Source organism: Pteropus alecto, unplaced genomic scaffold (genome assembly GCF_000325575.1).
Source record: "Pteropus alecto unplaced genomic scaffold, ASM32557v1 scaffold213, whole genome shotgun sequence".
NCBI classification, from domain to species: domain Eukaryota; kingdom Metazoa; phylum Chordata; class Mammalia; order Chiroptera; family Pteropodidae; genus Pteropus; species Pteropus alecto.
In genome coordinates, this window is record NW_006434829.1 from 684,531 (window position 1) to 693,839 (window position 9,309).

Below are 9,309 nucleotides of genomic sequence, written 5' to 3' on the forward strand. Positions count from 1 at the left end.
CAGGCCGGTCCCTGGAGGATCCGGGCGGCGAGCACCTGGGTGCCTCGGGTGCCTCGCGTGCCTCTTGCAGGTTTGGACTCCTCCCTTCTGGCCACCCTCTCGACCCCACCTCATAGGCGGGGACACAGCTGCACCGGCCCGCCCGCCCTTGGACCTCACCGTCGGACCAGCGCATGGCGTCGTCCAGCGTGCTGGGGACGCCCGTCCACGGGGGGCTCCGGGCGGGGTGGCCGGGGTCCATGCGCCGAGTGTGCTCATCGTAGCGCCAGTACAGCTGGTCCTTAAAGAAATAAGTCTTGTCACTGTGGGCCCAGGAGAAGGCAGCATCGACACCGCCAGGCGGGAGGCCGAAGTCGGACACGGGCCGCGGGGACCCTTCCTCTGCGTTATTGTCCTTAAACACCCAGTATCTGTCTCCTGGGGAGAGAAAGACGGCAGGGCTCAGCCCGCGCTTGCCCCCAGCCAGCCCCACTGTGCCACCACCCGCGTCACGGCGCCCGCCAGTCCCAGCAGGGGGTTACTGAGCACCTGCTGCGTCCCTGACCACCTACTATGTGCCGGCCGACCCCTGCCCTGCGCCTGGCACGGGCACCTTCCACGCGCCGGCAGCCTGAGCACCCGGGGCAGGGGAGGCGACCACTCGGCAGACGGGGGAGCGAGACGCAGTCGACTCACGCCCTGGAGACGCCTTTACCATCCCGCCTCGTCCGCTCCCACGGGGCTCGGGGCTGGGACCGTCCCGCCTCAGCTCTGCTGCCTGGGCCGGACGGGCTGGAGGGCCGGGCTCTGCGGGGGCTGAGTCGGGAGTGGGGAGTCGGGGTCTGGGCAGACGCGCATGCGCGCCTGTCAGGCCACCCGGAGGCAAGATGCTTAGCGATCCCCCAGAATGTCACGGGGGAGGTCATACTCCCAGGCGGCAGCCTGAGTGCCCTGGGCGCACCTCGACCATGCTCGGGAAGACCGTGCAGGCGCTCTGCCAGACGAGAGTGACTGCGAGGACGAGGTTCGGGAGGTCCTCGGGTCCCCCCGGCTCAGCACCGACCAGCCTGCGATTTACAGGAAGAAAGGAAGAAACAGCAAAACGCTTAAAAATCCTTTGCTGGACAGAGGACAGGAATAGACGCTTCACCAAAGACGATATTCGAGTGGCCAAGAGTCACGTGGAAGGACGCTCGACACCTCCGCTCGTCACCTCCGCTCGTGAGAGCGAGGCGCACCAAGGCCACCACGGTGCCCGCCGCACGCCGGCAGGTGGCCGCCAGCACCAGGGTGGAAAATGCCAGCAGCTGGTGAGGGTGTGCTGGGGCGAACACCGACTGCTCAGCCTCCGGGGGAAACAGCACGGGTGAACGCGGGACCGGCCCCCAGCTCTGGGCCCGTGGCCACGTGCACACACGTGGTAGTCACCACAGCTGAGAGGCAGAAGCCACCCAAGTGTCCATCATGGGTGACACACACGATGGGGGCCACCCACACAGTGGAGTATCACTCAGCCTTAAAAAGGAGGGACATTCTGACACCTGCTACAACGTGGAGGAACCTCGAGGATGTTCCACTCAGTTACGGAAGCCGCGTGGCCTGACTTACGTGGGGGCCGGATTCATGGAGACGGGTCTCAGGTGGTGCCGGGGCGGGGGAGGAGGAGTCACCGTTTACTGGGGACAGTATCAGTTTGGGAAGACGGAAAGTTCTGAAGATGACGGTGGTGACGGCTGTGAACGTGCCCAGTGCCACTGAGCTGTGCTCTTAACAGTGCTTAAACGGGTAACTTTTATGCGTTTTTTTTTTTTTTTTACCTCCATTAAAAATAAAAATAATTTTAAGAAACTCTATGCTGGGAAAGGCTGTTCAGACCCTGGAAAACCAGTTTCAGCTGCTGCTCGTGGACCTAAGGAAGGGGTGGCCGCAGAGGCTGAGCCCCGCCTGCGCTCTGGGGGGCGCTGGGGCTCAGGCCGCCGCGCTAGCTGAACTCGCCCGCCCGAGTTCCGCCCCGGCGAAAACTCCAGGCGTCGCTGCCCCAGAGGGCGGTCCTCCTGGCATCTTGGAGGAACTGGTCGTCCAGCCTGTCGGTCCCAGTTGGGGCACTGACTTTAGCAGTGGGGACCGTCCGGAGCATCTGAACGTCAAGGACGTGGCGGATACTCGCTGACCGGGCCACGCGGACCACGCGTCTGGACCGGAAGTTGGCTCGCGGCCGCGCCTCGGTCGGGATTCCTCGGCTTGTCCTTCCGGTTCGCGTTTGCTTGAAATCGTATTGACACAATTTAATGGAAATATTAAATATTCGGTCTCAAGAAATAAAACCCTTTGTCCGAGAGTGGAAACAGCTGAACCTTGGCGAGTCGGGCGGGGGGGATGAAGGGACGAGGCCCTGACAGGCAGCCACGCGGACGCAGAAGGGCCTCGGGCTGGGGTGGGGTGACCTGGATGGGGCAGCCAACCTGGTCCCACTGCCAAGCGTTAAGTGCAGGCCCCAGGGAGCCACGCTGCCCGACGCCTCAAAGCTGCAGAGGGGACTCTGCCGGGGAAATCTCCTGGTTTTCGTGTCGAGAAATTACCCAAACCCAGAAGACATAGCTGTGCAGGCCGCCGTGGCTGCAGCTGGGCCTGGACCGCGAGGCTGGGAGGCGGGGACTCCGCCATCAGTGGGGGCCCCCGGTGAGTGTGGGGGCCGGGCTGGAGAAGGGTCACGGCTGCAGGGTGCTGCAGTCCAGGGAGTCACAGACCCTGCCACCCCAAAACGCAGCTGCACACAATGTGAGGGAAGAAAGCCTTCTCCCCAGACCAACGGCGACCTCCCCCGGAGCAGGAACCACCTCCCCCGCCTCCCCCAGCCCCCTCAGGAGTGGGCTGTGAGGCTGGAGTGACGTCCCTCCTCCAGGAGACCTGTCATCCTGGACTGAGACGGGACCTGCCCGTGGTTCCCACTGCACTTAGACTAAACCCAGCCCTTCCCGCGCTCTTCCCACGCTGACGGGCACTTCTGTCCTCTGCCTCGCCCCACGCGCTGGCCTGGCCACGGTGCCCTCCCTGCACTCGGCAGGGCCTTTCCTGCCCTGGGGCCTTTGCACTGACAGTTCCCTGAGATCCGCCGGCATTAATTTCCTCGTTACTTGAGGGTGCTAATCGTGTGCCCCTCAGAGCGAGGGATTTTGTGTCTTGGCCTGTGTCCCCGCAGAGCCTCACGGCACAGGTAGGACACAGCAGGTGCTCAGTAAACACGCCTGCTGGACGCAGGCGCAGACACGCTCCAGCCCTGTGCTTGGAGCAAACCACAGGGCCGGCCTCCTGTGCAGACCCAAGCTCAGGGGGCCTGGAGCGTGGCCAGGTGGGGGCAGCCACCTTTGAAGAAGATGATCTTGTGGTCGCTGGTGCGCTCGTACACGGCGTCCACGCTGTCCAGGTGCAGCGGCAGGCCCCGCCAGAAGCGGTGCACCTGTGCCGGCTGCAGCGACACCAGGTGTCGGTCCCGGGTCAGCCGCCAGAAGTACTTGCCTGGGAGGACAGGAGCGTGGCTGCTGGTGGCGGGTCTGGGACCCAGGGCCACCGCTCCGCCCATGGCCCAGACCCCGCCGGGGTTACCTTTGAAGAAAAAGGCCTCGCCGCGGATCTGGGCCACCGCGTCAAAGTGCGTGCTGCACCTGTGAGGCACGTCCTTTCTGGGCCTGGGGACAGAGAGAGCCGCTGGGCCGGGCAGCCTCCCATCCTGAGCCACCGCGGGGTTGTCCCTGAGGGAGCCCCCACGCCATGCCTGCAGCTCTGAGACACACACGGTGGCATCGAGAGAGAAAAGCGAGTTAGAATGAACCCCCATCCGGTGGGCAAAGATGGAACCCTAAGCGAACACAGTGTCAGGCGCGTTTGGACCGATGGCGCCCTCACGCGGTCGGCACGGCCTCTGCAAGCCGACTGGGCACCGCCCCACGAAATGCAGTGGGTGGGAGCCAGGGGGCCTGCTGCGAGCTGCAGCTCTGCCCCAGAGGGGACACAGACCACGTGACTGCGACGGTGAAAGGTCAGGGCCTAAAACCTCTGCCCCTCCACCTGACGCACGACGTGGAGTGTGGAGGGCAAGAAGCCAGCGCACAGTGTGCCCACTGCTCAGGTGGGTGCGCATCACGTGCCCGTGGGGCATCTCTCGGGGGACGTGCACGCACGTGCACGCACGCACACGCGGTGGGGCTGGTGGCGGGGACCGCCTTTAGAACTGCACCGTTGGCACATGTCACTTATTCAACAAGCAAATGCGATGAAGAACCATCAAAAAGCTGGAGCGACGCCTTCGACCTTGACGGATATTCGGGACGTCCACAGCTAAGTGGGGAACCATAGACCCGTCTGGAACACAGAGACGAAACCACGTAGAGCCGCAGAGCCTAAGTGTGTGTGGTTTCGTATTCCGCATGCCGCGAGCACGAGGTGACAGGCAGGTGTGCCAGGCGGGGGTGGGGACGGGACGGCCCTCCACGGTCTGTGACACTTGTCCCACCGACGGGGTCTCCCCCGGCTTCGAAGAGGTGGTGCTTTGACGCTCTGGGGGATTAGGGCTTGTTTCACAGCAGCAAGTGACAGGGCAGAGGCTGGAAGGAACCCCCCCTTGGAACCCCAACACCCCCACAGGTCCCGGCTGGGGGAGCAACTGTCCCCCACAGCCTGCAGGGTCTAAGGGACACAGCGGCAGTTGGTGCTCAGCCCACAGTTTTCCTCAGGACATCCTGGTGCTCAGGATGCTGAGCTGGTGTTGGGGATGCTGCTGGCCACGGCGTGGGGGCAGGGGCCCAAGCTTACGGTGTGCTGGACCGATTGTTGGGGGGCTCCGGCAGGAGGGGGGGCTCCTCAGTGTCCGGCTGTGCCGTAGGGGACACGGACTCCCGCACGCCTGCAGAGACAAGTTGCTGCGTGGAATCCAGCAGCCCAGCTCCCTGCCCTGCGAAGCCCCCTGCCCTTCCCGGACCCCAGGGTGGACAGACAGGCCAGACTCGCAGCCCACGGACAGCGAAGAGGCGGGGCCACGGGGCCTGGACACACCGACCGCGTCCACGCTCCCGGCGGCCCCTCCTGGCCGCAGACCCCAGAGGACAAAAGATGTGCACTTGGTCACGAGGCCAGATGGTGGCGGCATCCACATGCCCAGCAACGCCGGACGGAGAGAGGGAGTTCTCCTGCCCTCAAGGGGACGGGAGCAGTGACGTGGTCAGCCCTGAAATGGGGCGCTCCAGGCACGGAGCCGGGCTGAGGGCCTCATGCGGCATGGTTCCGTTGACGTGAAATGTCCACAACGGGCAAACCCTCGGGGACGGACACAGCGACCGCGGGGGTGGGGGCGGGGGTGTTGCCGACCGCGGCCGGAGATGTGGCTGCTCAGGTGGCCGGGGGGCGGGACAGGCCCGGAACCAGACGGAGGCCCTGGCTGCACAACGTCGTAGCTGTGCTGAGGGTCATTGGAGCGTGAGCTCTGAAACCGTCAAAGTGGTGAATTTCACCACGGCAACCCCAGGAGCGGGTGCTGGAGGGGGGCCCGGGCTCAGTGTGTGACCCCACCCTCAGGGCCACTCACCGTACAGCTGCCAGACGCGCACCCGGTCCTCGTAGGGGAGCCTGTAGTGCAGAGGGTCGCCCACCGGGCCCTGGTAGTAGGGCCGCATGATGGAGTGTGGGGCTGCCACGTGGCTCAGCCCGATGGCGTGGCCAAACTCATGGACGGCCACCGCAAACAGGTCCATGCCGTGGGCATCTGGGGACGTGGTGAGCCAGTGAGCCACTGGTTCTGTGGTCCCTCAGGGGCCATCTGGGCTCCGACCACGGCCCCATGGGGTCACCAAAGTCCTTCAGTGTCCCCCAACTACAAGTCACTCATGGTGGGGGTCGACAACCTCTCTGTGCTGGCTGGGGTAGGGTCGCCGTGCCCCACCGATGGCCGGGGCTCCCGTCATCGGCTCACGGTGCTACAGGCCACTGTGTGAACCGACTCCACATGGCCCCGCCGCCCCTCACCTTCGCACCCTGTGTCACGGGGCTCTGCCCTGGTCCCCCAGAAGCCGGGCCTGTGACCTCTCTGCCAGCAGGACGTGGCAGAAGTGACGAGGTGCCCAGGCCCGTCTGGAGGTGGGGACAAGGACGAGGACGAGCCGGGCTCAGCCAGAGGAAGCACACACAGTGGTGTCACCCGTCGTCCCAGGCCTGTGAGCCCGGCTAAGACTGGCCAGGCGGGTGTCCCTGCCAGAGATGGCGGAGTGGGACCAGCCTAGCTAGGAGCGCCCGCCCGTCCTCGTGAGCTGACACACAGGCACCGCAGTCTGCACCGCTAGCGGTCCCTTCATCTTTATGGGGTCGGTGTGGCTGCCCGTGACGTCACGGGGTCTGCTGGGGTCCCCGGGCTCGGCCTTAGCCCCGACGCACCTGCGGAGCGGAAGGTCCAGGCCTCGTCATCGTCGAAGTGGGCGTCCCCTGCGGTGGGGCGGTCACCGGGGAGGAAGGCGTGGGCCACCGTGCCACCCGGGCCGTCAAAGGGGTAGCGGTCAGCATGGTCGGCCTTGGAGAAGTCTATCTGGATGTCGGCGGTGCTGCCTGCCACCTCGTGGAAGTCCAGGGGCGCGATGTCGCTCCAGACCTTGAGCGCGTAGTGCATGAGTGCCCGCACGGTGTCGCGGCCCAGGGGCGAGTCCCGTGGGAAGGTTCGGACCCTGGGCCGGTGGGAGGGGGAGGGGCCGATCACGGGGACAGGCCGTGTGCCCCCCAGGCCACGGCGTCCCCCCTGGAGCGTCCTTCCCGGGGTCGGGCACTGGGACACGATTTGGGAATAGTTTGCAGACGTGATTGAGCTGAGGGCTGCGGTGGCACCACCGGGACCTGGGGCCCCTGCACCCGGGGTCTGCTCAGGCAGCCCCCCACTGAGTCTGCGAGGGGCCAGGCGGCGCCCTCCCCCACCTCCACGACAGGTTCCTCTTGTTCCACTTGGCGGGGGCAGCGGCCTGGCGCCGCCTTCGAGCTGGGGCCCCGGCTGGGAGGTCAGGGAGGGAGCAGCGTGGGGTCCTCATCAGCGCCAGGGTGGCTTCATCTGCAGGGGCGGGCGGGGGTGAGGAGCCAGGCCCAGCTCACCCCCGACCTGGGGTCCCCAGCAGCCCGAGGGCTGTCCTTCGGCTCCCGCACCAGGTCTGGGGTGGGGGGTTTGAGGCCCAGGCCTCCAGCTACGGGGCACCACTAGGACAGGGCTGCCAGTGCCGCCTGCACTTCATGTGACACACACGTGTCTCCCCTGAGGCCTGGGACAGATGTGTCTCTTAGCCAGCCCTGAAGACGGTCTTGACAAAATTGACATTCCTTGCCAACATTTGGAAAGTGGGGTGCTCACATAAAGCCCTGATTTCTGGCTTCCTGGAAAGCTGGGGGTTTGGGCGGCACAGGCTGGCACTCTGTAGGGCAGGACCAGGCCGGGCCCTGGGTGGCCGCCTGGCCCCGTGAGTGCAGTTCAAGCCCCTGCTGTCCAGTGGAGACGGGGCCTGACACGGCTGGCACTCAGTTGCCTCTGCCGTGCCCACACCTGGGGGAGCCGAGGGTGACCACGAGGGGCTCCCGCTGGCGGGAATCTGTGGTCCTGCCCCAGGGACAGCAGGCCCGCCCCCCCGCACCCCACGGGCAGGCCGGAGGGGGCAACCAGGCTTTCGGAGGTCGGGCTTGGGGAGCACATCTCCAGCTGCCCCCGGAGGACTGACCCAGCACTCCGGTGGCCTCCAGGCCCCCAAAGCGCTGCATGGCGGCGACGGCCTTGGACAGCTCCTCCTGCGTCTGTAGCTGCCCGGTTGCCAGGTTCGGTGGGGACAGGTAGCCGAACCTGCTCAGCCACTCCTGCGGGCACAGGGGTGCAAGTGAGGCCCCGGCATGGAACTTGGCCTTTCCCTGCCCCGACCAATGCCTCCCAGCCCCCCGTCAGGCCACAAGTCCCCCCCTGCCCCTCCCTTAAGTGGCTTCACAGGCGGCTCCTCGAGAGGTGTCTTAAGGGACTTGATGCCCGGGGTGGGTGGGCTTGGGCAGTGCACAACCGGCACCCTCCTTCCGAGGCAGCGAAGAGCCCAGGGCATGCTCAAGAAATCAAATCTAGAAACACGTCATCCTAAGCGGCACGTGCCAACCAGGCCCTGGGCGGACGTGTGAAGCCGTGGTCTGGGACCCGAGGTCTGAAAGCCACGCCGCCACTGTGATGGTGACGGCTCAGGCCCTGGCTTGCAGGGTCCGGTCACAAGCCGTTAGCACACACACAGCCGTTAGCAGCCCGGACTCCAGCCAAATGCCCGCGTTCAAATGCTGTTCGGCCACCTCCTTGCTGTGCAACCGAGGCAGGTCACTCAGCCCCTCTGGGCTGTTCCCCGTCTGTAAGCTGAGGTAACAGCCGGGGGTTCGCACTGAGCAGCCCCCACCCTCAGCCTGCCCCCACCATCCAGGGCTCTGGTGGCCTGGCCAGGAGGCCACACGTGGCTGCAGCCTTCAGAGGCCTTGCAAGCACTTGAAATGTTCGCCAACCCTGAAAACAGGTTTCAGCCACAGGTCGGGGCGTCTGACCTCGGCATCGGCTTGCAGAACAGGGAGCCACAGTGCTGAGGCGCATGCTGCCCGTGACGGGCGCTGCTCCTCCCCGCCAGCGGCTGCTGGCACCTGCCCGGGCCGTGGGGGCACCGCCGCACAAACGTAAGAAGGCACCGAAGCCGAAGGGCTGGCGGGGTGCATGCCTGGGGCCTCCCACCTGCCTTGGGGTCTGCACCCCCAGTCTGACATCCCAGCCACTGCAGTGCAGACCCCCCGACATAGCATCATGAAGCCAGTCCCCTCCAGCCCCCACGACCATGGACCCCCCTGGCAGGCCCCTGGCCAGAGGGGGAGTGAAAACGACTCGCCAGCTCTCCAGGGGAGACCCCAGTCGCATCAGGACGAGCCCCTGGAGGGTCTGGGGGTGCAGGCAGCAGGGCCCTCAGGTGACACAGGACGCCAAGGAGGGTGTGCAGAGCCCATGGGCCCTGCCCAGCCCTGAGTCTTCGTGGCAGGCCAGGTGTCTGGAACAAGAACCCCCATTCCTTCTGGAGGGGTGTGTGGGGAGGGGGCGTCTAAAACAGCCCCCCAGCTCATCTCAGCCTCGAGAGGACACAAACTGTCAAATGGCCGGGCTTAACATTTTTTTCTGGTAGTTAATACATTTTGAAACATCAGAGGAGACTGAGGGGGTGGGAGAGGTAGGGGTGTCAACGAAGGGCACAGGGAGCCAACGAGAACTTGTCCTCAAGGCTGCGGTCTCTGCCAGGGCGACGCTGCCGGACCCGG

The 9,309-nt window shown here is 65.6% G+C and overlaps 1 protein-coding gene across 1 annotated transcript in view; it reads right to left on the reverse strand.

The window, feature by feature from the left end:
- The window catches only part of MMP17 (matrix metallopeptidase 17), a 9,593-nt gene extending 754 nt beyond the window's left edge, over window positions 1–8,839 (reverse strand). The window contains exons 1-9 of the mRNA XM_025045493.1: window positions 8,738–8,839; window positions 7,713–7,845; window positions 6,928–7,057; window positions 6,400–6,683; window positions 5,558–5,734; window positions 4,789–4,879; window positions 3,583–3,665; window positions 3,343–3,495; window positions 160–417 (exon numbers count right to left, since the gene is read on the reverse strand). Of these exons, the coding sequence (XP_024901261.1) occupies window positions 160–417; window positions 3,343–3,495; window positions 3,583–3,665; window positions 4,789–4,879; window positions 5,558–5,734; window positions 6,400–6,683; window positions 6,928–7,057; window positions 7,713–7,845; window positions 8,738–8,839 (1,411 nt within the window). The remainder of the gene's footprint in view (window positions 1–159; window positions 418–3,342; window positions 3,496–3,582; window positions 3,666–4,788; window positions 4,880–5,557; window positions 5,735–6,399; window positions 6,684–6,927; window positions 7,058–7,712; window positions 7,846–8,737) is intronic.
- Window positions 8,840–9,309: the final 470 nt, after the last annotated feature.